At 40.4% G+C, this 26,768-nt stretch overlaps 2 protein-coding genes across 6 annotated transcripts in view; one reads left to right on the forward strand and one right to left on the reverse strand.

Moving 5' to 3' along the window:
• abhd18 (abhydrolase domain containing 18) overlaps positions 1-13,135 on the reverse strand; it is a 38,385-nt gene extending 25,250 nt beyond the window's left edge. For all 3 annotated transcript variants that reach the window (XR_016093794.1, XR_016093788.1, XM_088928275.1), the window contains exons 1-3: positions 12,910-13,135; positions 6,519-6,627; positions 5,404-5,488 (exon numbers count right to left, since the gene is read on the reverse strand). Coding sequence is in view for 1 of the 3 variants with exons in the window: in XM_088928275.1 (XP_088784401.1) it covers positions 5,404-5,488; positions 6,519-6,627; positions 12,910-12,955 (240 nt within the window). In the remaining 2 variants the exon portion in view is untranslated. The remainder of the gene's footprint in view (positions 1-5,403; positions 5,489-6,518; positions 6,628-12,909) is intronic.
• Positions 1-26,768, forward strand: part of mfsd8 (major facilitator superfamily domain containing 8) — a 63,673-nt gene that overhangs the window by 30,883 nt on the left and 6,022 nt on the right. The window contains exons 2-11 of one of the 3 annotated variants that reach the window (XM_088928029.1): positions 6,231-6,324; positions 8,897-9,076; positions 15,045-15,136; positions 15,451-15,494; positions 17,164-17,404; positions 17,929-18,042; positions 24,363-24,507; positions 24,830-24,888; positions 25,430-25,538; positions 25,773-25,907. In XM_088928029.1, the coding sequence (XP_088784155.1) occupies positions 6,305-6,324; positions 8,897-9,076; positions 15,045-15,136; positions 15,451-15,494; positions 17,164-17,404; positions 17,929-18,042; positions 24,363-24,507; positions 24,830-24,888; positions 25,430-25,538; positions 25,773-25,907 (1,139 nt within the window). In that variant the 5' untranslated portion in view covers positions 6,231-6,304. Of the gene's footprint in view, positions 1-6,230; positions 6,325-8,896; positions 9,077-10,310; positions 10,399-13,181; positions 13,532-15,044; positions 15,137-15,450; positions 15,495-17,163; positions 17,405-17,928; positions 18,043-24,362; positions 24,508-24,829; positions 24,889-25,429; positions 25,539-25,772; positions 25,908-26,768 lie in introns of those variants that run through there. The other 2 variants (XM_088928160.1, XM_088928103.1) reach the window with 2 other exon arrangements.

The raw sequence follows: 26,768 nt of genomic DNA on the forward strand, positions 1-26,768 counted from the left end.
ATCATGGACATTTTCAAGGATCTAAAATTCCTGGAGATTTTAGATCAACATCTGGCTGCCTCTGCCAGGAGGCCAAGACTGGGTCGTGGTTGGATCTTTCAGCAGGACAATGATCCAAAGCTTACCTCCAAATCCACACAGAAATGGTTCACTGACCACAGAATCAAGCTTTTGCAGTGGCGATCCCAGTCCCTGACCTAAACCCCACTGAAAACCTGTGGGGTGAGCTGAAGAGGTGAGTCCACAAGCGAGGACCAAGGACTCTGAAGGATCTGGAGAGATTTTGTATGGAGGAATGGTCTCAGATCCCTTTATATGTCTTCTCCCACCTCATCCAGCATTATAAGACTCAGTGCTGTTATCCTGGCAAAGGGAGGGTGCACAAAGTACTAAATGCAAGGTTGCCAATAATTGTAACATGTTTATTTTTTTATCAGGAGTTTTTTTGTTTGTTTGAATAATTTCACCTCACCGAGAAGTTAGATTTCTCTCATATTTTCAGTGTAAGATCAAGCTGATAAACAACAAAGACAAATTTTCCATAGCTTTTTGCTCATCGTTACCAAGGGTGCCAATAATTCTGGGGGACACTGTATGTGCTTGTTAAATAATAAGGCACTGTTACTACGTGACTTTATAACTGATAGGAATCTAGACTTTGTTAACTAAATTCCTGGCACAAGCAAAGAGAAAGCCTTCCGTTAAATCAGACTGCATCTCGTAGACAAACATTCTTTGAGAAATGTTTCTAAACTGTCAGAGGCACAGATGGTCTGATCATGGTCCTCATTCTCACTTCCATTACTATACCTGAGTATTCATCATGTGAGTGTTGTGTTTTAAAAGCTTCTGCTCAATAACAATGGGGTCGTTATTTCAATATACAGACCTCCTAAGCTTAACATTGGTTTTCTAGGTTTAGACTAGACATTGCACTCTCGACATCTTAATCAAGCAGCACAATTTCTAACATTTTTGGATTGTTTTGGTCCTACAGCAATTGCCCACGAAGCAGCTTATAAAGGTCTTATTTTGGATTTATCACTAATATATTTTTTTTACAGCTGACTCATCCTGAATTATGTCTTTCTAATCACATTGCTCTTATTGTTGACCTGGACTTTCCTGTCCTTCGCTTGACCATAAAAGTGTAAGTTTTCACTGGTGGCCAGTTGACCATGCTAGGTCCTCCAGTTGTCTTCTTTCTCCACTTCCTTGTTTCCCTCCCTCCTGTACTTTGGAAGAAAAGGTTCACCTGCTCAATAGCTGCTTAATACAATACATCCCTGTGATACTGTGGCCCCAGTGAAAAGTGTCTTCTGTGGTCACTGTGCTCCATGATATACTGGCCAGCTTCACTGCAGGTGGAAAGTCAGTGGTTTAAAAGCACAATTTCAAGTCTTCAAGTAGAAGAACTTGGTTGAAAATCGGGGTGCTATGGCAACAGCTAAATCTGGCTATTTTTATCATATCATTGAGAATAATCAAAAAATCTCTATATAGTTTTCTACTACCCGCTGCTATAGAATAACGGTCTTTTGTATTACCTATTTCATCTCATTTGTTGAAAGCCTTTTTTAGGTTTTTCTACAAAGTAAGAATGAAAACATCCAGCTTCACTTTCTTGCCTGTGTTGACAGCTTGTTTGTGTGTTTTTCTAGTTTTCCTCCATTCTCCAACTCCCACGTCTAACTGATTTGATATCACATATGAAACCCATCCCCTGTTTCCTGCACTGCATTCCATTTCTTTATTTCATTGCTCTTTTGTCTGCCATTTACCCCTGGGTGATTAATGAAATATTGTAAAGGACTCCCTGAGTCCTGGTCTGGTCCCAGAAGCTTTTAATATTCCTCATGCCAATGTTCCAAAAAACTAACATGGCTTTGGATATTTTTCAGTCCACATCAAACCTGCCTTTTCTTGCGAAAATATTTGAACATGCGGTAGTCACAGCAGAGCAACTAGTCATTTCGCTGTAAGTAGACCTTTTCTGTCTGGCTTTTGACAATAATACAGCACTGAAGCTGCTCTTGTTTATGATACTAATGGTCTCTTTGTCAAATCGGGTTCGACTGCACTATCTCAATTCTCTTAAAATTCATAGCTCTGCATTTGATACAGAAATAATGACTTACCATTTATTTGGTTAGAGAGCTTGTTTGGCTTCTCTTGTACTGCTCTTGAGGGGTTTAAATCTTACCTAGATTAGTGTTCACATTGTTTTTCTCTTAGTGGTTAATTTCTTGGTTTGGTTAGGTTACATCCTCAACTGCTTAGGAGTCATGCTTCTTCCTGATCAAATACTTATATTACATGGCCTACCTTACAGATAATACTGAAAAGGATGTCCACACTTAACCTGATTCTGAGAGGGCTTTCAGGACTCTCCGATTGCATTTCTAATATAAAAGCTTGAATGACAATTCTTTGCACCATACCTGTGGTAGAACTAAGGATGTTATTGGGTTCCTCTCATTATTTCCGTAAACCAAATGCAGTAACAGTGTCAGCAGGCGGGATGGAAACTTTGATTTCAAAAGGAAGAATCTGGGGGTGAAGTCTGAACACAGATTTTGAATGTCACGTGCATGATATTGCAAATTTGTTCGTTTTCAATCTTAAAGATATGACTAGGTTGTTACCTGTGTTATCTGTCTCGGTAGCAGACAAATGGTTCTTGTGTTTTGTTGTTCTTTCACCGATTGTGTACACTGTGTGAATCACTGTGTGAATCTTGCCAAGGTGGTCACATCACTCGTGTCTTAAATTCCTTGCACTATTAGGTTTTGCACTTGCACTAACCCCAAACTGTAGGTTCATAGACTGAACTTCAGAATCGCCTTGCTTGCCTTTAGTTTAAGGCACAGGATGGCGTGGCCTCGCAGTAGTAAAGTCGCTATGTTATCTGTTGTATGTTATTCCACGCCCTCCCCTCCACACCGAGTCTGGTTAATTGTGTCTTCCCACTGTTTATCTACACTCTGAGGGTAACAGGGCTTTCTGACGTTATGCCTTTAAGCTATGGCACTTCACTGGAAAAGAAACCAAGGACTCATATACACCGACAGTTACTGCTGAAGACCCTTTTAGCCAATGTCCGCCTGGAATATCCTCCCCTTAAACATTTTGTTATATCTCTGCAACAGAACATAGCAGGAGCCTGGTACAGGTCAAATTTATTTTATTTCTTAATATGTCCACTCAGCAGACAAACATATGGAAAAAAAACCCCAAAAACAGCAGGTGGGAATTTTGTTTTGGTCTTCAGAGTTAAGAATTTCCATTCTAGGCCTGTCAGGTAGCTTGAAATGATTTGTAAACCTTGTCCTAAGTGTCCACTAGCTTGGAAAAAATCTGGGACAAATTGATCAATTTGAAAAAAAATTCTACATGTTTTTTGAAGACTGGACCTGGAATGAAATTTCTCACATATAATAAATAAATCATAAAAAATATTGAAAGCAATAACAATAAAAACCATTGAAATTGCTATCAAAAAACTTTTTCTGCTGTTAGGCACTGGAAAAAAAAACCTCAGAGTTGCCTTCTGGTGTGAAAAAAAGGAGCACTGATAAGAAACTGAAGGCTCCACGGCCGAAACTTTGTGTTTTCTTTCTTCTTTTTTCAGCATGGAATAAACCTATTACTTGTTCCTTTGCTGCCTACACATGCTGACAAAGCTACCCACCTGAACGATGATAAGAAACTGATTGATTACCCCTTCTGAGTCAATGATTGACAGCTAGAGGGCAGGTGGAATGCAGCCAGAGGCTTCTAGAGCGAGTCTCACTCCCTAAAGGCTCTGAATGGCTGAAAATACAATGAATGACAGCATTTTTTACCAATCAGATCGCCTTATTTCTGGCGGTCCTGCTTCAAATATCTATTCCAAAGTCAATAATGTTCAGTGTCCTCCAGGTCTGGAGTTGGGTTAGTTAAGCCTTTTGTGGATATATATCGTGCTTCAGAATAGGGTAAAAACATGGTATGTATGTATTTTTTGCTGGTTTTTGCTTTTGTGGTCTTGTTTTGCTGGCTTATTGATTACCTTATCAATGCACTTTGGAAGTGCATCATCAGATTAAAAAGTGACTTTGTGATTGATTGTCTTGTTTTTTTTTAAAGCTCCAGTTGTCCTTTTTCGATTGATAACAGGTTTTGTGGTTTTGTTGGTAAAAAACAATTAAATATGACGCATGAATCAGAAGTAAATATCGATTTACACCATGGATGCTTGCGACTACGCCATGCACGGGCTAGGTTTATTAAATGAACGGGTTTTTTTTTCGGTTCTGAAAATGGTTTTGTGAAGCTCTAGTTGAACCTTTTTCAATGGATAAAAGGTTTTCTGTAAAGGTTTAGTGGTTTTGGTGATGTAAAACGATGAAGTGAGATGCTTCTTTTAAATCAAGTTTCTTAGACAGTAGCCACTTGCGTCCATGTTTGCATTAAGAAGTTTTAAATCGAGCTTGAAAACCTGTTATTGTTTTATCTCCCCTGTTTGTTTTGTTTTTATACACAGCTTTGCCATTTTATATATTCTAGTGTAATATATGCATTTTATATATTGAAAAGGTGCTTTGAGATGACTGCGTTCTATAAAAGAAAGTTAATTATTTTAGCAAGCACTGTTGCATTAAAGGGCAGCACAGTGACAAAACCTCGTTTTCCGTAAATGTTTTTATATTCATTTTTTTCAAATCCTCGTGCATGAGAAACCCCACAATATGGGGTTCACCAGCTCAGATCCAGAAAGTGCCACACATTCTCTTTCTCGAAATGACTAAGCACCGCCTGGATAGCTTGGGGCAAAACTGGCCTCTATACAGCTCTTACCATTTCGAACTGTAGTGGGAAAAGTGCCAGGAAAATGTGTCCCAACTGAAGAGGGTGCATGTCCCTTGATTTCTGAGAGTGCAGCAATTTGCTTTCTGTTTATCTGCAGCAAATTTTAACTGAAAACGAAACCAACTTGCCTTCAAGTATGTTTACTAATGTTGCTTTAATCACTGTCTTGCAGTGGATTCTATACATATTTAAATGAATGTTCTGAGAACATTTCAATGAATTATATATTCAGAATCATGTCTTAAATATCTACACTAAAGACCTGAAATATATTCTTTAAAATATCAGCTCTAAGCTTCACAGTGTTTGTCATTATAGAACAGAATCCCCAACTGGCTACTGTTGACATGTCTGACTACATTGTTGAGATAAACTTGAATTTGGTTTTCTTAAGTAAACTGAGAGAAACCTTCAACTATGTTTTTCAGTTGTCTTCTTTAGTTTACACATAAGCAAGTGTTAGCACATTCAAAAGAAGGCCACTGACAAATAGAGACAATAACAAAAAAAACAAAAGGTTTTGCAACTTCAAAAATGGATTCACAAACTTACCTTGTCTATGAACACTGGATAGTCCTTTGGAACCAAATTCTTACACTTCTCTCTGTCACCAATAAGCTTCCGGAATTCAAATATTCTGCAACAAACATGAAAGTCAAGGAATACCACGTTGAAAAGAGATTACCGCTTTACGAATAACTTATAAAAAAAATATCTGAATGAAACCTTTAAAAATAGAAATATTACTGGAAATGAGAAGAAAATCACAAAAAAAGATATCACATTTGTTGACTCATCAACTCGTGTGTCTTGTGGAAGGCCACTCCATTGTGCTTCAAAAAAAAAATTTAAGAGAGCTGTAGAGGTCTGGATGGTTGAGTTTTACCCAACTAATTTTTGACAAGCTTCTCTGGGCATCTGCTCAGCTGTAGTCTCTCAAACATTTTCATTCACTTGCTGTGGGATCCATGTTTTGAACTCAGGAGGACCCTTGGCCTTCCTGTGAGTCTGCTTGGAGACACTCTCTCAAACACGGTAAAATTTCAGTAAACATAAGAAATTGAAGGAGAAGCTCTGTCGCAGCTCATTTGTCTTTTACTGGACTTTCCTTACTGGTTTTAAGGGTATCAGGTTGCATAAAAAGTACCAGGCCCAACGCCTTATATCAAGAATGCTGACATTTTTCTGCTTTTCTGATACAGGGCCAAAATGCTGATTTTTGGTTAATCTGGACCTTTGTTATAAACAGAAGTACATTCACTGACACAATCATAAATCAGTAAATTGCTTTAGTGAGTCACATGCATTTTAGATAACCGGCTTCACAGAAAAACATATTTATCCTTGAATGTTTTTTTTCTGTCTCTCTCTTGGATTAGGTCCTGTCCTTCATGGCTTAAAACTACATGTTGTTGATGCTTGCCAAAATTTGAGGTAAACTACAGTGCATAAGATGACTGCAAGAACTCTGAGGTATGTTGAATAGGAGAGCGGTTTTTCATCTCTCTGCCTTCCAACCAAAGACTCTGCTCAAACAGGAACAGGAAAGTTAAGAGTTTCATACTGTAGGTCTCCACCCCATAAAACCACAAACACCAAAAATAAACTGAGCACAAAAGGTATTCTAAAAAGACCACAAAACTGAAGTACCGTATATGGCATATTACCTTTTTAAATCATCAGGCTTTCCCCAACCCTGGATGAACATTTTGGTGAGGAGAAGCTTTCTGTAAAGAACATCCAGCCGGCTCACACCCATCAGCAACAGCAAGGCATCTGAAAAGAACGAGAATGAACAGAATGTTAAATCAATCTTGCACAAAGCACAGTGATTACAGCACACTGAGAACACAGCACATGATCATGTAGATCTTAGATTACCTTCACTCTGAGTTATACAACTTTAGTCATGATAACGTCGCTCTCAGCTTACACTCTGCATAGTTGCAGTATCGATGTCTCACAAATGGGCATAGTTAACAGCACACAAAAGGTTACACTGGTCCTGTACAAATTTCTCTGTCCGTCTGAACAGCTTTTATGGCATTTGTTTTTGCTCAGAGTAAGAAAATGGCTTACTGTACACTAGTGCCCACTGTCAGGGACACTTAAAGGAATCCAAGCAAATATTTTAAAATACAGACCACACATCCTCTGACTGGGGGATTATGCAGAGTATACAGATTTGTAAGTATATTAAAGGACATATCCACGGGTTAAATCCCACCAGGCAGGGAGATGTGAAATTGCTTTGTTGAACTGACATCTCATTAGAGGTCAGTGGTTTCCCATTCAAAATGGAATGGATCACAGAAACTGTGTTTGATCAGAAACATGGCGCAAAATCCCTCCTGAAGGAGGAGAAGAAAGCAGGGATCCGCCGTTATGCTGCAGCTGGAGTTAAGCCACGCATGTCGAGACCCAAGTGCAAGACCTCTGGGATCTTCGGGAGAACGCGGAGAGATGAGATGGCAGTGAGACAGCGAGAAGGGAAATGCGCAGGAAGGTGGAGGCTAAGGAGTGAGAAAAGGCTGCAGTTCGCAGGATGAGAACTGTAGACAAACAGGCAATGAGACCAGCAAGAGAGGTCTTGAACAGCCTGAACTGCTATGCTGAATTAGATGTTTGACTGGTGGACTGGCTGCCTGATTGAAAGGCAGCCTGTCCAATATAGAGACAGCCCGACCTCGTTTGCACAGAGCTGATGAAAGGTCCCTGAAGAGTGCATGAAGGCTCTGGTCACCCCTGCCAATGGGTGGGATATGACCTGCTCCCAGCCCAGGCAAAACACCCACCAGCTGGAACTGGATATGCACTGCATGCATTTCTTTTCACACTGTCACACTGCACATGTCAGATCTTCCGCACCCATGGGATCCAACACAAGCTAGCTTTGTTTTACTGCGCATTTATGGATGATTTTCCCAAAGAGGTGTGCAATGTTCTCAATGACTTTTGTAATATCTGCAACACTAATTTGTCCAGTTGTACAGATAACCAAGGCAGCCTGTTCAGTGGTGCAAGTATTCAATGGCTGTAATCAGCCTGTGAGTCCTTGCATTTAATCACCACTCTCATCTTCTCATTTTCCATGCACTTTGCAACTTTAAATGGAAGCCAATACCATCTAATGAGAAACTCCGTAACTTTGTAATGCTTTTACGTCCTAAAAACAGGACATATCTGAAAAGATATGGAGCATGTGATATAAAGTGACTCACAAATGGATGCTCTCCATGCTAGACATAGTGGGCTTAGTACACAGTGGAGGTTGAAGTCATATATGCCTTTGTAAAACCTGAAAATGACAAGGAGTTCAAGGGAGACTAATATGCTCTCTCCTTTTAGACAGAATTTTAATGCTGAAAGGCAGAGTTTTTTCCCTTTTCAAGAGCTATTAATCTTATTCTTCGCTCTGATCAGCATGTGACCAAACAAAGGCAGTGAAAAATCTAACGTAAGGGTTGGAGAAAGAAAAACTAGCCAAGGAGGGAGTCTGGATCAGCACTGTGAAGAAAACCGTGCAAGGCAATGGTGAATCCAGGTCATTCAGAATCGACTTCTAAACTCATCTAAACCCAGACTGTTGCCGTCAGGCATGAGAGAGAGCAGCTCTTCTCTCTACTTCTCTCTGTGAGATTTACCGAACAGGCTGTATCTAGATGGAACAAGTTAAAGGTTTATTCCCTGCTGAAAAGAGAAGAAAGGAAACACAACGTTTCGGCTGTGGAGCCTTCTTTGGGTTCTTTTTCAAAGTTGCGTTTTCTGCTCTTTTCAGCAAGGGAATAAACCTTTACTTGTTCCTTTGCAGCCTACGCATGCTGACGCAGCTCCCTACTTGAACTACTTGTATCTAAATGGCAGTTTACCAAAACTTCATCTCCTCACAATCAGTTTGTACTAAACATCTAACTGCAGGAAGAGTGGTGTTACACTGAAAATGAACAGTTTAAAAATGGCTGGATACATGTCAAATCTCTGCATGACTGAAGACATTTTCATATCCTAATACAGTTAAAATTAAAGGCTTAACTGTTCTAAACAGACAGGAGGACACAGAAAATCGAAGGGTGCAGAAAATGGTGATGTTTTTATACAAAATATCAGTAAGGAGACAGAGCTGGGAGAACAACCAAAGTACCAAAACCACGGGAGAAACTTTAATGGAAATGAAAAACAAAACCACTGAAATTCCAGAAGAGGAGAAACTCAACCCCAACAACAAGTAAGGCATTTTTTAGATATTTATAGCAGAGAATTAGACATCTTCATTAATATGCTATCTAAAGGAAGATTAGGTTATTGTGCAATATCTAAAAAAAGTAATTAAGACTCAATGGGGGAAATTACAAATAGAAATAGGTACCTGTAACATTGAAATTTATACACATTTATACACAATTTATGCTGAATTGCTTACTAACTTTTTTATATGCACAGAAAAGGTCAGTTAAACAGCAGGGATAGTTTCTTGTTGTTTCCACCAGAAAAAATGTTTGCGCATAATGTATATTAAGCAATCTAGATATTGCCAGATGGGGTCTTGACTATGTTGATGGTCAGCTCTGATAAGATTCCCAGAGCTGTTGTGTGCAACTGGCCATGTTCCACCACAGTTATGTTCAGGTTTCTGCACAGCAGTGACCCCTGACCTCACACGTGCTTATGAGCTTGCAGTGTTGCCAGGGATACCCGCACTTCCTCAATTAATGCTGAAGTTGTTACAGACAACTTTGCTGCAGTAGCATGAAGCTATCAACACTGAGCAACGCAAATGAACTGGAAGTGTAAGTGAAGTGTTTGTGATCCACTGATTCCTACATTTGACAAACTGAAGACTATTACCTATTTTTAGTAATTTTGCAGTACATTTCTTTCATTTATACTCATTCCTTTAAAGTTTTTTTTTCTCGTAAACGTTTTTCCATTCAATGAAAAGTGTTTGGAGATGCAAGCTTTTAAGAGAGCTATATAAAATACTTGTAACTAAAAACAAATCATGTTTGCATTTTAATACAATCAGTATAATAATTAGTGCACCATGAAAAGTGGAGTAACATTCAATATTGAGACCCTCAGCCGATAGCAAATCAACCCTCTTCGTTTACGTTTAAGTCTTAATTAATATTGTTGGTCTGTATGGATCACTTGGAGCAATTAATGTATCTTGCCTGATAAATTATATTTTCTTGCTCTTTAATAGCTGTTAAAAGTTACACTACAGGACTTTGGTCTTTCCCTTACTTGTATCTCAGAATGATGGACTGGAGCATGTCAAATCCTGCCACAATCAAATACCCAATTTTAAAGGTGCAGCTTGTAGAACTTATACAAATCCATCAACACTTTTGCTCATTTTATCTTAGTTTTCAAGTGTATGCTTCAAAATTCAAAGTGCAGTTATTCCATTGCTGTCAAGTAATTTACTGGCTTTTACGTTCCAATTTTATTTTTCAAAGAGTAGATGGGCTTGAACCAATACCAGCTGAATTGAAAGAAGCCAAAGATGTTATTTATGCTTTTTCTACAAGAACATCATATAAATGGGTGGGTCTGACATTTGTCATGTCATTTGTCTCTCTTCCTGATATTCTGGATGGTCTCGCATTCAACAATATGATGAGAATGCTCTACTTGCCCTCTGTGAACAACCTGAAAGGACAAATTTTGGGGGATTCTAGAATGATAAGGAAAGTCATTCTACAAAACGTATGACCAAAGTATGAATATATATTTTCAGATAGGGGTTTATAGAAGACTTATTACTACAGTTGCCAAAACTGTGGTATTTGAACATTCGGACAGAATTATGGGTTCAACTGCTTAATTTTTGCATCAAAAGCAAACACATGTTTAGATGTGTTTGTCATGGAGTACCTTTCCTTGTGATGCTGCACTAAAGTAAGCCACTGTCCCCGAGAAAGGGAAAAATGTGATTGTTTCCAATGGACATTTGAAAATAACGGTATTACAGTACTTTGTCTGATACAATACCACGTTTCCTGGCTTATTACTGCTGTCCACGCAATCTAATGACATGTCCTCAGTGGCAACTGGGTATCTTAACTTTAAAGCATTTTATTTTTGTGATGGTGTTCTTAAAACAGCTATTTGTGTATTTTCTAAGATACTTCCGTATACCACTTCAATGTCACTGTATGACAACATCCCCACAGTGGTAAGTATTTTGAGACTATCCGAGACTTCTGGGACTGCACTGCGGTGTCCCAGTCAGGGAACAGGAAGTGGTCTACAAACCCCAGCAACATTTGCAAAGACACAAATGTTACAAAACCATGCTGGTTTTCTCTTAGCTGTGGGTCTGTACGATAGATTCCAGCCACTTTTGGAGAGACATAATTTTTGGAAATGTCAAAATGAGAATGAGACTTTTCCCTGTGCAGCACTGCACACCACTGTATCAATTTGCCAAGAGAAAGTGATCTAAAAACACCTAAAACATTAGCAAGGACGCCAAAGTGAATGAAGAACAGTTGAGTGATTTCCTACTCCACGGACATCTGTGAAGATCTCGGGAAGGGCAACCCAACCCAGGAAAAGCCCGTTCCTGCAGGGTATCTAAACTGCCAATCATAAATTTCGAAAGGCTTTGAACAATTCAAAGGTAATCAATTATACAGGTAATTTGTTAAATTAATTTAGAAATTATATGGAACATAGATCAGTATACCCTTCAGTTCTCAAAGATCAGTTTCTTAAATTGAACAAATTACTTTTCAAACTACAGTAACTGATAATTTACAATCAAATGTGTGTTCCTAACCCTTAAAACAAATACATGACTTGGGTTCACCTACAATAGAGACTGAGGGGGCAGCGTAGTCCAGTCTAGTCTGGACACATGACTTTTGGGCTGTATGCTCATCAAGTCCCTGCTGTAGACACTGCTGTCGAACCTTGCATGAGCTACTTTACCCCAGTTGCTCCAGTCCACCCCAGCTGTGTAAGTGAGGACCAGCACTGGTGGGGTTGAACTGTGTGTTCTGTCCAGGGTGGGTGTCATGTGCTATCTGACTGCCTAAAACTCATGATAAACTCTTACCTGATGAGTCTATTGTGTGTGTGGCTCAGATGGAATTACCTACTTATTTTAAGCTAAAGATAACACTGTCTAAATTCTCTTTTAAGCTTGTTCAGTCTTCCCTAGCTAAATCCCCCCCTTAACTGGACTGGTGACATTTTGACTTCCCCTCCCGATTTGCTTTATAGCAGAACAGTGGCTGCCCTTCACCCAATATCTTACCTACACCTTACCTTACTATTATAAAGCACTTTGGGATCCTTATGAATTAAATATTACACAAATGGAAGAAATGATTATTTTGGCAGAACAGAATCTGCATGTGCATTAGTTTGCCAGCTACATACACATGAAACACAACCTACATATGTATTTAAATGATTAGGGTAAAAAACGTGAACATAATATACATTTGGAAATCATGTATTAACTTGTAGTGTGATTTATTTCATAGTTCAGCTATGTGAATAAAACACTTCAGATCGAAGTAAAAGCACTGTTCGCAAAAAGAAAAGAATGTTGCGTCTGTCAACACGACCAGAGCAAGCTCGGAAAATCTTATTCACTTCTACTTTTGTAAAGAAGTAGATAATTCGTGCCCACCTAAAAAAGCTGAAAGCTATAAAAAAAAGCCAACACATCAGTCACGATCCTCATTGTAAAAAAAACTTGCGGAAATTTTGCATGTCGCTGCAGTTCATTATATTTAAAATAGCCACACGTTAACTGGCATTGTAATTAAGATCTCTCCGTATGCAAATTATACGGAGCTACTAAAAGCCTTGTTTTATTTAGCACCAGCCACAGGACAGTGAATAAGTGTTCCGATAAGCACTTGCAAAAGGGGTAGGTTGCGGCGCAACTTTAAAAAAAACACGTCCTGTTACTACAGTGTGAACTAGCACTTCATTTAGCTTCGGCAGGGGAAGACATCACCTTCGTGTTTCCTTCTTCGTTCGGCAATTTTCGAAACACCGATTCGCCTTGCATGTCAATGGCAGGTCACCTTTACTCACCCAGTGCAACACGGGTTTCCAAATCTCGGACTGTATCAAAGTGCATCCATCTCCTTGGCTTTGAATGATATTCTACGGTGCAGACGTGTTCCCGAATGTAAAACAGGAAGCTTGCATTTTAGACAAAATAAAAAATATATATTTTCGGGGACTACACAGTACAGGTAAAGAATACAAGAACTCCGGCCGAGTTGTCCCTCGATAGAGTGTGACCCCGGCAGCACAAACCGAGGAACCAATGAGTGATGGAGACAAAGTTCAGGAAGCGCGTCAGACACACGGTTTGTTCACGCTGCTGCTTGCTCGCGGTTTGGTGGTGTGGGCAGCAAGATCTAATCTGTTGGGCACTACCTTTGGACTTTTAAGACAACTGGTAGAAACGGGACGTCTCATTTTACCGGGCCTACTGACAGAACCCCCTTCCCCTTAAATATGAGTAATCTCCGGCTGCGTCGGTGCATGATTTTGGGAGGGAATCAGGCGCGCTGTGTGTGAGGAAGAGAGATCTGAACTAACGCATATACAATTCTTTAGATCCGCAAAAACAGTTCATATCAGAGTTGGCAATGTCACGCCTGGAACCTGATGAGAACACCCCTTTGTTAAGGGATGAAATTGACAGGTAGGTAAAGTGCAAGGAAAACAATTGCTTAACTCGGGAAAATCTCCCAAGCATTAATACTACTATTAATAGCTCTGCGGGTTTCCTTTTTTGAGTAGTTTCTCCCATTTCTTGATTCTGTCGAGGTAGACAATTAATGGACATCAGCTAATCTGATCCTGCACAACTTTAGCTTTTATAGTTCAGGTGGGTAGCTGCGTCAGCATGCGTAGGCTGCAAAGGAACAAGTAATAAGTTTATTCCATGCTGAAAAAAAGAAGAAAAAACAACGTTTCGGCCGTGGAGCCTTCTTCAGGTGTCAACTGAAGCTTTTATATTTAGTCAGAAATACCCACCCTTTTGTACTGATCTAAAAGGTGTACAAGAGTCGTTTTCTGATAATGCAGTAAAACATCCATGTGTAAGTTTTGAAGGTGATTGCTTTACGATTAAAACGTAGTAGAATAGTTTTGATTACATAATTAATTTGTTACTTTATGGTTTAATCAAGCTTACAAACAAGGAAATCTTTGTGTAAAAAAAGCTCTGTGAGTATTAATTGATAGTGCCTTTCATCCTAAAGGATCCCAAAGTTGTTTACATATAGAAGAGAACCCACTTCAGCCAGCACTGACATGCAGCCCCCACTTAGGTGACTCACAGTAGCTGTTTATTATTCTGTAAGGGGAAAGAATGCCAGAAGCCTAGGACTGTCTTTTGATGTAACAATGACTATGTTATGCTTCAAAGGAACAAGTCAAGGTTTAGTCCATGCTGAAAAGAAACATTTCGGCTTGACTTTTTCCTTTGCAGCCTACGCCTGCTGATGCAGTAACCTACTTGGACTGCTGTGTTATGTTTCTTTTTATTTCTAAACAGCTGTTTGCAGTACATCTTGTGGTTTGGTCTGTTTGATTCGTGAAGTGCTTTATACAGTAGGCATCAGAAATGTGGCAGGTAGCAATCCTCAAATTAAACTGAAATCAAGATGAAGAGTAAAGACAATTAAGTGGTATTTTATTGCACCATTTTAGCTATAAACCTGAAAATACCTTAGATACATGTATATGACATTTCAAAACCAATTAATTGTGAATTCAGCCAAATATTTGTAAAACACCGCGAAGTAGATGTGTCCCTGGCTGTGACATAAGTTACACTCACTCGCTCTCAAAGTAATTTATTTTAGCTGAGCTTCCATTAAGTAAAGGGGGGTAGAAGTGAATTTGAAAGACTGTATGTGTATATTTTTCTGTGTATGGTGCATAAGAGTGCAGTAGTCTTTGGTGATTGTTATCCAGTTGCTCCCACTGCTCTTTCAGTAGTCCACAGAACACGCCTGTAAGGAATCACAAAGCACAAGTGTGAGTAATGTTTTTTCCCCACATACAGTCTTCATTTGATCCTTTGCTTGGGAAAGACACGGTCATGAATGGGAGGCTGATTTGTACATTTTCTTTCCTAGTACAAGGATTCATTTATCCTAGTAAACAATCCCCTATTGTCTTTTCTTTCCCTTGTCTGCCCTTTCCAGTGAGAAGGACATCCCAGAGACGCTTTCCAAGTACAGAACCCGATGGAGGTCAATTCGGGTCATGTATCTCACAATGTTTCTCAGCAGTGTCGGTGAGCTCTTTGAGACGCCTGTACTTACAGTGATCAAAAACAGAACGGAGGCAAATTCTGTTAATTGCTTGTTTGAGTGGCTTACTGTGTTGTAATAAAATCCAGTTTTCACAAGTTTGCTGTGAGAATAAAGCTGCTTAAAACAACAGGAAAGAATTATGGGCTCATTCGGTGCCAGGTTTGTTTCAAACTGAACATTTATGCAACTAAATTCAAATCCACTCCTTCACATCTCAGTTGGCTTTGCTTATGGTTTTTGCTGGAGCAGAGATCGTTGTGTTCTAACAATCAGGCGCTGTCTTGTTTCTTACCAGGTTTTTCCATTGTGATAACATCAGTTTGGCCATATCTTCAAAAGGTTAGTGCAATGCTGGACTTTTTGGCTTACTGTTTGTGGAGTTAGCTTTCAATATCCTGACTTTTATGAGCTGTAAGGAGGACAAATGTAGGATGTGTTCCAGCTGTATTTCGTAGGGGGCTGAAGACACAGAAAAGCAATGAAGCTCTTGCAGTCTTGCTGCATGAAATTATACTCATTCTTGTGCCATTTATGCAGGCTACTGATTTGGCTTTTAATCAATCTTTTTATCTTACTATATTTTTTTATCTGACTATCTTTTATCTTACTTTTTTAATCTTATCAACACAATTATTGTATTTTAGCAATTTTACAGCATTAGTATTGTGAGGTTATATATTCTCTGTACACCAGTAGTAAAAGTATAATCACTTTTAGTGTAAAAGAGTATGCATTTTCAGTATAAATGGTAACTTAAAAACAGGTGCAGTAATTGGAAAATAACAGCAGAAATGTGCACATAATACTACTTTTAGGATTTTTAGAATCCTCTTAGATATTCTAAAGCTGAGATTTTCCTGTTAAATGAAAGTTATTCAGAGAAAATATGTAAAAGGTTAGTGGAAATTTAGATAAAATACTTTTGTCATGGAAAAAGCTAAAATACGAAGTATTGCATATAAAGTTTGTAGGAGCTTCTGAGAGACATTTCTTTGTCTAAAATGTATTGGCATGGAAGGGCAACAAACACTGTTATATTGCGTGGTGTATTCGAGTTGGTATATAGTTTTTCAGTAGAAAAACTATTTTTTACCCTGGATGATTCAAGGGCCTCTCTGATCTTGAGTTTTCTGCAGGTAAGAACTAAAATAAAACTTGACATTTTCTGTTGTTGCAGTCTTTCAAAGCATAGCTACTGGATATCAGGCAAATGGAGAACTAAGGGAATTTTTGGAACGGGCAGAAGATATCAGTTTTTTAAAAATCACTGTACTCAACCACAGTACCGCTCTATATTTAAAATGGAGAAGTCAAAATGAAACAGTTGCCTCTTACAGAAAGGACCTGCTGTAGAATAATGGAAGCTTTTAATTCCTAGTAGCTGTATCACCCTGCAGTTCACAAGAGGGAACCCACTGAAGCTCAGCAGGTGTGAGCCTGGTCAGTACCTGGATGGGAGACCTCCTGGGAAAAACTAAGGTTGCTGCTGGAAGAGGTGTTAGTGGGGTCAGCAGGGGGCGCTCACCCCGCGGTCTGTGTGGGTCCTAATGCTCCAGTATAGTGATGGGACACTAAACTGTAAAAAGGCACTGTCCTTCAGATGAGACATAAAACCGAGTTCCTGATTCTCTGTCCTCATTAAAAATCCCAGGGTGTTTCTCGAAAAGAGTAGGGTTGAATTTGTCCCTGGCCTTTACCAATCATGGCCACCTGATAATCCGCATTTCTGAACTGACTTCATTTCTCTGCTCTCCTCCCCACTGATAGCTGATGTGTGGTGAGCGTTCTGGCGCACTATGGCTGCCGTCGCATCATCCAGGTGGATGCTGCACATTGGTGGTGGTGGAGGGGAGTCCTCATTACTTGTAACGTGCTTTGAGTGGAGTGTCCAGAAAAGTGCAGTAGAAGTGTAAGCAATTATTATGGTTGTTGTTATTAATTGTAGTATGGTGTTCTTCAGCTATCCCTGCAACATTTTTTCTGTTCTTTTATTCCATGTGATCCTCAGATTGACGACAGTGCTGATCCCAGTTTCCTGGGCTGGATTGTGGCTGTGTACAGTCTTGGGCAGATGGTGGCATCCCCTCTGTTTGGCCTGTGGTCCAATCACAGACCCAGGAGAGAGCCTATCATAATCTCCATAATAATCAATGTGGCAGCCAACATCCTGTACGCTTATGTACACCTGCCCACTTCACACAACAAGTACTACATGCTAATAGCTAGAGCCTTCGTGGGCTTCGGAGCAGGTAACTGATTGTAGTGATATTGTTCTGGGAATCCCAGTGTTTCACATATTGCATAAGACAATGAACCAGTAATGATTATTTCTAATCAAAGCAGCAAAATTAAATTATTCAATATTTTTAAAATGGTCTTAACATACAGTCTTTGATAAGGCTGCTTTTCTTAAAACTGTTTGGTTGATTGAAGCCCCAACTCTCCCACCCAAAAAACCATATGTCCCTAAATGGTTCATTGGAATGTTTCACCATGTCTCTAGAAATCCATAATGTCTTTCACAATAATTTAAACTATTATTGTAATAAAACCTTCGCAGGCTGAATGTATAGCTTGCTGTAAACCAAATGTAAATTCTGAATAATATATGTACTAGTGCTCATTTTACTTTAATAACTTGGAAATCAGAACACGTCCTTAAATTCCTCTTTTAATTGTAATATACCCATTCCTCCAGGTCTTTGTTCTGGACTTAAACAGAACGTGATAAGAGTTTTTCGTTTCATTGTTTTTTCTCCTTTCTCTTCTGAAGGGAATGTGGCCGTTGTGAGGTCTTATGTTGCTGGGGCGACGTCTCTCAAGGAGAGAACCAGTGCGATGGCAAACATGAGTGCCTGCCAAGCCTTAGGGTTCATATTGGGTCCAGGTAGGGTTCTTCCCAGACTTCTTTCTCAAGTGTCTGTACAACGTGTGTTTGTCTTCATCAGAGGACCTCGTGCCATTGTGCTAGGGCATCTGACCGATATACAAGCAGCCTGGAAATCAGACACAAAAAAAAAGGCATTCCTTTTATTGACTTATTCCTTTTATTGATCATACAATACAACCAGTGGGAATTAAAGAAGAAAACAGAAATTGGTGCCAATGTGTGGGTGTCAAAATTGGCTCTGTTCTCAAATTAATTTCTCCACAAATTGAGTTATGTGAATTTTGTTTCTGATATCTTTTCAAAATTCACAGCGTTTTTATCTGATATAAAGCATTTCACATCTGATATAACCTATTACATTTTAAGTTTTGGGTTTTTTTTCTGTCAATAAGCTGTTTAAACATTTTTGGTCTTGGTATTGATCTTTGCATATGAACAACTTTATTGAGGCTTATTACTGTTTTACCCTTTGCTGCTAACTTTGGTTGGTTTTTTGTCCCACTGGAACTGCATTTGATACCATCTTGCTGTGTAGAGTAGAGAGAGCACTTGTTATTACTGGAAGTTCTTTGTTCCGATTTAAATATTAACTGAATAATAGTTTGTTCAAAGTGGGTATTTTTCCCTCTTCTCATCTGGCTCTTGGCAGGGCCCTTCCATTTCCGTTTCATTTTAGTGTCTCTGTGTGACCGCTGCTTTCTTGTGCTTTTCATTCCTCTGCTGATGACAACCAGATTTGTAATCAGTTGAAACTTAACTGATCAAGAATATACATGTGGATGTTTGGCCACCATGTGTGGCCAGTGTAATCTGTATGCCCTATGGCATAGAATCTGCCTGCATCTGGAATTCTGCAGGAGGGATGCAGCACCATTCTTCCATGAGAGAGCCTGGGTGACTCAGTCACATGCATCATTCCAGAATATCCCATAAATGCCATAAAGGTTCAGTTCTAGTGACTGAGAAGAGCGTGACATATGGACAATAGCAGTGCCGTGCTCATCAAACCCCTGGGTGACCACGTGCTCTTGCCATTGTCATCCAGGAAGACACCCAGCAGGAAAGAAATGCTGCAAGACAGGGTGAAAACGATCAGTCAGTACCTTTAAGTAGCATTTAGTGCTGACATTCGCCTTCTAAGGGAATTAACGTACCCAATCCATGCCAGGAGCAACCATTTCAAGCAATAGAAGCTGTACATTTCTGACACATGCTTTACTCCAGGTTGCGGAGGAATTCTGTCCCATTCCTTTATAGACGTCACTTGTATGTCGGAAGCAACATTGCCCAAGGAAACTATGTGGCAACGCCCACATGTTCTGATGTCATTGTGGTTGGTAGTTTCCTCATAGCCAATGTTTATAAACCACCCAGCAACTGGGAACACAAGTGCTGCCTTCCCTTCCCCAGCCAGCCATCTTTGTGGGAGACTTTAACACTCATCATCCGGACTGGGATTACCCAGCACCAGACACTGATGGCAAGGTAGTTGTAGACTGGGCATCAAGAAATGACCTGGCACTTGTTCATGACCCCAAACAATGAGAGGCATTCTATTCAGCTGGAAGGAAGAAGGACTGCTCTCCTGACCTGTGATGGGTGAGCTCTCTACTTGGAGCACCCTTCCCTACATAGAGCCATGTCCTGTTTTTCGACTTCTCCAGTGCCTTCAATACTATCCAGCCCTAACTTCTAAGGAGGAAGTTGGAGGAGATGCAAGTCGGTGCCTCCATGATCTCATGGATCACTGACTATCTGACAGGCAGACCACAGTCTGTGTGTCTGAACAGGTAGTAAGTAACACAGGGGCTCCTCAGGGGACAGTTCTTTCTCCATTCCTCATCACCCTCTATACTTCGGACTTTAAATACAACTAAAAATCGTGCCACCTGCAGAGGTTCTCAGATGACTCTGCAATTTTGGGATGTATCAAGGGTGGGCAGGAGGAAGAGTACAGCGGACTGGTCAGCAGCTTTGTGGAGTGATGTGGGGAGAACCACCTGCAATTGAATGTAACAAAGACAAAGGAACTGGTGGTAGATTTCAGGAAGAAAAGGGTCAAACCTACTCCTGTCTACATCCATGGGAGTGGCGTGGAGATGGTGGACTCGTACAAGTACCTGGGAGTGCACATCGATAATAGACTGGAATGGTCTAAGAACACTGAGGCCATCTACATGAAGGGCCAGAGCCGACTTTACTTCTTGAGGAGTCTCAGGTCCTTCAATGTATGTAGTAAGATGCTACATATGTTCTATCAGTTGGTGGTAGCGAGCGCCATTTTCTACACTGTGGTATGCTGGGGCTCTGGGATTAGAGCAGTGGATTCTAACAGGCTAAACAAGCTCATCAGAAGAGCAAGCTCTGTCATTGGGTCTGGCCTGGACCCCCTGGAGTTAGTGGCTGAGAGGAGAATGTTGTCCAAACTAGAGGCCATCCTGGACAACGTCTCCCATCCCCTCTATGACATGCTTGTGAGAATGAAGAGCATGTTCAGCAATAGGCTGATCTATCCACAGTGCGACAGGGAGCGCTACAGGAGGTAATTCTTGCCTTCTGCCATAAGACTGTACAACGCTTCCACCTTGCGTCGGGCAGAGGTAACATTGACAGTGACCTGTTTCTGGACTGAACAGTAAACTGCTACATATGTTCTTTTTCTTTTTCTCGTTTACGACCGTTTTCGTGCAATATATACCAGGGACTTGTGCAATATATTTATATTCATATTGTGCAATACAACTGTTCTCTGTACTGTACTGTTCTGTTATGGTTTGTTCTTTGTGTGTTCTGGACTGTGCGTAACTCTTCTTAGTGCACATCTCACTGTACTGACTGTATTGTATGTATTGTATTATTATTATTGTATCATTTGTTACACTGTTGCTGTGTTGTCTGTGTTAAACTGCTGTTGCACTGCAATTTCCCTCACGGGATCAATAAAGTATCCAGATAATTTCCCACCCAACCAGCACCTCTAACCACACAGGCCTATGCATCCCAATTGTCAACAGCCCAGAATAGATCAGGTGAATCCTAAAAAGAGCGTACTAGAAAAAGTACAGTGAAACCCTTAAGTGCAGCATTCCAGCAATTTCACTGCAAGATATCACTGTAGGTGTCGCATACAGCAGGATCTGCAGTGCTTTCTACAAAGCTGCCTGCTCCTCAGTCCCACATGGCTGTCAATCCATCCACATCCAATGACTGGACAATGAGAGCGCAGCCCTTTTAATGGAATATGAAGCAACAGGAGACCCAGAGATAGCAGATCATCATATCAAGTCCCTTAACGCGGTGCACAGGCCTAAGTGGGAGGAGACTATCACAGGTCTTAATTTTACCTGCTCCATCAGGAAGGACTGGAGCCTAATATGCTGGCATTGAGCTGCACAAAAGCCACCCATAATAATCCTACGCCACCCCTTCGTCGCTCACAAGCAGGTCTCCAGCCCTCTGCTCGCTATTGCCAAAGCACCCCTGGACAAAAACGCCAAAAGCAGAGTGAGGGGTGAATTAACACAGACCATCTGACCCACAGAGGTAACACAAGCACTGCCCCTTTTGAAGTCACAGAACTATAAAAGGTTTCTGCAGGACTTGAAGTACTGCATGACAGCAGGAGACACCGTCTGTTTTATAAACCTGCGTTTATTAAACACCTCAAAGCCATAAGCTCTCATCTGGTTGACCCAGTTCTATGCACTCGTCATGATCTCCAACACTATCCCAAAGGTGATGATGAGCAAAGCTTGGCACCGTACCTAAACCTGGAAAAGTCCCCAAGATTTCATCCAGCTATTGCCCAATTTCCCTCATGTCAGTCCCATACAAAATCCTCCAGCGCCTCATTTTCCAATGCATAACACCAGTTGGAGAAGTCCTCAGTGTGTCCAGCAACACAAGCCCCCAGTTTTAACACCTTGAACCAGGTCCTAAATGAGGACATATTAAAACGTGAACAGTACTGCAACACAACTTAACCAAGCCCTGCAAAAACAGTATCCAGTCTATTCCACTTCTGAAAAGCAAAAGCAACAAAACAGCTCAACATTCAGATGAACAATCAGAAATTGCAGCACCATGCTTTTCCTTTTACCTTGGAGGGACTCTAGACAGGATGCTTTTCTTCTGGGAGCACTTAAAGACAACAGCAGCCAAGGTCAAAACAAGGAACAGTCTGATCTCTAAACTTGCTGGTAGTCTATGGGACTCTGCCTCTACCATCCTCAGTCATTGGCATTCAGAGCAGCAGAATACTGTGCTCTTCTCTGGTCCAGATTATCACTTACAGAGTAGACACCCAGCTGAATGCCACTATGTGTTTCAGCACTGGAACTCTACAGTCCACCTCACCTGAAGAAGGCTCCTCAGCCGCAACGTTGTGTTTCTTGCCTTCTCTTTTCAGCATGGAATAAACCTTCACTTGTTCCTGTGCAGCCTACGCATGCTGACGCAGCTACCTACTTGAGTTCTGAATGTGCTGCAACGTGTTTTTAGGAATTCACTATCACTTACTGTAATACAAAACTCAAGGCCTGAAAAACCAAATACCATCATCAACATGCCATCCAACATCCAGCATCCCTGTGTGGGGGAAAATGTCAACCTCCTTAGATTCAGTGATTGGTTGCATCACCTATTAACTGTAATAACTGCAACATAATGCTTCCTGTTATTAGTGAACAGACTCTCACCATCGCTGTTTGGGAATTTTGGCCCATTTCTCCATGATGAACTCCTTCAACTCAATGACATTTGAGGGCTGCCTAGCACGAACTGCCACAACATTTCAATGTGGTTTAGGTCTGGACTTTGACTCAGCCATTCCAAATGTGATGGTTCAAGCCACGGCTTTGGCCAGGGCCTGCTCTGGGAGTGAAAATTGGACACATCTGGTTTCATTGCCTAATTAGTGCCCTGTGTGACTGGAACGCCAATGGAGAAAAAAGAACCGATGTGATCTGTCACATTGCATAGGATTAACTAAGGATATATTAGCAGCCAGGTGGCCTTAGGCTAGGGGTCTTTGTCTAGGTTTATGCAGTGCAGGGTGAGAGTGTGGTGGTGGGTAGTTTAGATAATGGGAATAACTATATATCTCCGTTATAACTAGTGAATCTAGATGTGAAAGGGCTAAGCCAGGTAACATGCAGCAGAACTGCTCTGTGGAGACCTGGAACATTAGTCTTCCAGAGAGGGGAAGCCTGACTGTGAAGGGGAAAGCCATCTTATGTGTGTCAAGGTGTACCAGGACAGGAGAATCAAAAGTTTACTTTTTTTTGAGAGTCCTTTTTTGGAGCAATTGGGTTCTCTGGCCATAGAACATTCCTCCAAAACTCTGGATGATGATTCAGATGATCAGATGGTTTTTGTTAAACTTCATCATTCTTGAACATTAGCCAAGACAAGAGGACTGCAGGTCCCTGGATATTGTTCTGGTGTTTTTCGTGACATCCTGCATGATTAGGATAGGTAGGATGTCTGCTCTTGGACCCACAAGCTCAGAGAACATTCTGTGGCAGAAATATGCACAAATTCAGATAATCTGAAAGGGTCCAAATACATTTTCCTGGAAAACATGGTACAATGTAATGAGGAGGAAATTGGACATCTTCACAACAGTGTTTACAATGACCCAGTTTAATTAGGATGCCAAAATGTTTTACCTGTGTACTTGGATTGATTGATTCCAAGACCATCAGTAGTTAAACTAAAGTTAACAAAGAGAGCCAATCAGCATAGTGTCAGTCTTGTAGAGTTCAAATATGGATGAATCACTTTCTTGTACTTTTTACATCATTCAAGTGCTGTGACAAGGCAGATGCAGGTAGTGGAGAAAAAGAAATGGAAACACCCCAGTAAAGGAGAGGCACCAAGATCATTTAAAATAAGGTCTTCCGCACTGATTTCTTATGTGTTAATTGAGGGCAGAATTGAAAATATGTGAAACCAAGAATATGAAGCACTGATTTACCCAAAGAGTTGTGGGAGTATGGAACAAGTTACTCATCTGTGTTTTAAAAATACCCTGGCTTGTTGCAGTGTTGCAATCATCTGTCTCTGTGAACATCTGTCCCTAGCTTGGCTTGACAACTATTTGGCCCGAATCTGAATGAATAAGATGTTCCTCTAGAATTCCTTTTATCAGCTTTTTCAAAATTATTTTTTTTTAAATCCCGCTAAGCATTTTACCGGAAGATTTAGAATGTGGCTCAACAGTGCTATGCTTACTTTCCGGTGATGAGCATTTAAATGCACCTTAACCTTAAATGCTGATTCCAAGTTTTCCATTCTAGTATTTTTCTGTTTTCCAGCTTTACAGGCATGTTTGTCTTTTATCGGAGAGACTGGCGTGTCCTGGGACCTTATTGCTCTGCAGTTCAACATGTACACCTCACCCGCCTTGCTGGGTGCGCTGTTGGGTGTTGTAAATATTCTTCTTGTGGTCTTCATGTTAAGGTAATCCAGTAAACAATTACAAAGTTATGATAAAGAACAGCCTTGTTGATCCGTTTTTAGTTTTCTATTGTTCCAGAGACCCACGGTTAGCTTGTCCTTTGGATTAGCGAGGATGCAGTAGCTCCACAACACAGCTTTTCCTTCTCAGAACAAAACATGTTTGGATTTTGTGTGTAAATTCCTAGTGGGGTTGACAGTTTCCGCCCTGTTCCCAAGCCTAGACTTGGCTCAGACATGAGAACTGCGGTGTGGTATTGTGTGCACAGTATGGAAACCTGAAATGAAGCCTTGAGACTGTTTTCCAGTGTTTGTTTGTTTCTAGGGAACATCATGTGGATGACTATGGGAGATGCATTAACCCCATCAACTGTGTCCCAGAAGGTATTTGAAAATGAAGGATTTAAAATAACTGTTTGTAATGATGTTTTCTCTTTTGAGGCTTTAAGAAATAAAAACAAAATAGTTTGGAGAGTGGTTGGCCACAGGGTGAATCATACATCTTTCCAAGTTATGATCTGGTAGTTCTGTTCCTAAACCTGCTGTATGATAGAGAAGACTGAATTTCTTTATTCATTCTGCCAAGTTTTTTTGCATTACCAGAGCTACTAGCTACTTTTCTTGTGCCCTGAGCAGTGTCCAGACAGGATCTGAAATTCATTTGCAAAGAACCTACCACTATACGGTTATTTGCTATAAAGGTGCTATTGGATTTTCTTATCCCATTTCAGGTGTAAAGTAACAGTAATCTAATTGGTGTTTGTAGAGTAAGCTATAACTGCAAAGGCTGACAAAAGTGGTTGTTGTTTCAAGCAACAGCTCCCAAAACATTTTTTCATTCGCAAGTCGTTGTGGTCTAGTGGTGGAGGTCTGATTAAAGGAGCTGCCCTTGTCTCAGACACAGTCACGTCTTCTTGTCATTCAGAGAGAGAGAGCACGACAGGGGAATCCAGTGGCAGTATTGACCAAGTTGCCGTGGTGACGTTAAATGTCCTGTTCTTCGTCTTCCTTTTCATTTTTGCAATCTTTGAAACGTAAGTTTTTTTCACACTTACTGTTTTTTTTCATCCACCAATACCTACTTACCTTTTTTGTTGTGTGTTTTGAAATGAATTGTCGTGTCATAGAAAAGATTCTCTTTCAGTATGTCTATAGAGTTTACTTACAGTAATATTTTTTATGTTCTGTTCAACTGTACTCTATATCTTTCCTTCCCCTTTACTTTGTGTGAGGTTAATTAGTACTGATTTCCTGTCTCTGTATTCTAGGATAGCCACACCCTTATCCATGGATATGTTTGCCTGGACAAGGGCAGAAGCTGTGCTGTACAACGGCATCATATTGGCATGCATTGGGTTTGAATCCATCCTGGTGTTCGTTGCCGTGAAGGTGATTTCCCCAAGGTAATTTGAGGGTTAATGTTTCTATACTGTGTGCCTCTGTAGTTATTCTGTTAGTCCAGAGTTACAAGGTTGGAGTATCCAGACAGCATTAATTTATTGCACATCTCCAGTCATTGTTTACATGTCTGTATTGTTTACATTCAAACTGTTTACTTGTTTACTTGTACATTGTCTACTATTTATTTATATATTGACTTGATGCACTGTCTGCACCTTGTGTTTTTACACTTGTTTTAACAATCGAGAGACTTTCTGTAAGTAAGAATTCCATTGTACCAGTACATGTCACCGGTTACATATGGCAATAAAGTTCAAGTTCAAGTTCAAGCATATCCACACAACAAAATTTCTATGGGCGGGTTCTACTTTAAAATTTTTAAGCTACAGCACGTTGAAACAGGACACACACGGCCTCTTCAGGAGTTTCAGATTATTGCAGGCGCAGGTACCTAGAAGGAAAATAACATGCAGCATACTGTAATTTGTGAACATTTTGATATAAAGAGGATATCTTTGGGGTACCATTGTACTTATGCAGTGACTTTCTAACTAAAAGCTTTTAGGTCATTTAAAAAAAAATGTTAATTGGATTAGCAGTACAAAGTTAATTGGTGACCTGATGAGTCCATTTCATGAGATTTTCAAAATTCGTCATGAAAGTCTTCGAGCTTTCCCAGCATGCACTGTTTTACCTCCTCCCTCCAACCAATCAGTGTCCTTGCTGGTGCTCCTTGGCTCAGTCCAGTGGGTTTTGGGAGTCTGGAACAAGCTCCCTTGCCATGTTGTTGAAGCCGATACTCTGGCTTCTATCAAGAAACTGCTGCATGACATCTTTCGTTAATAAATTATTAATCATTAATC

The sequence above is a fragment of the Atractosteus spatula genome, chromosome 1 (genome assembly GCF_055471065.1).
Source record: "Atractosteus spatula isolate fAtrSpa1 chromosome 1, fAtrSpa1.hap1, whole genome shotgun sequence".
Classification (NCBI taxonomy): Eukaryota; Metazoa; Chordata; class Actinopteri; order Semionotiformes; family Lepisosteidae; genus Atractosteus; species Atractosteus spatula.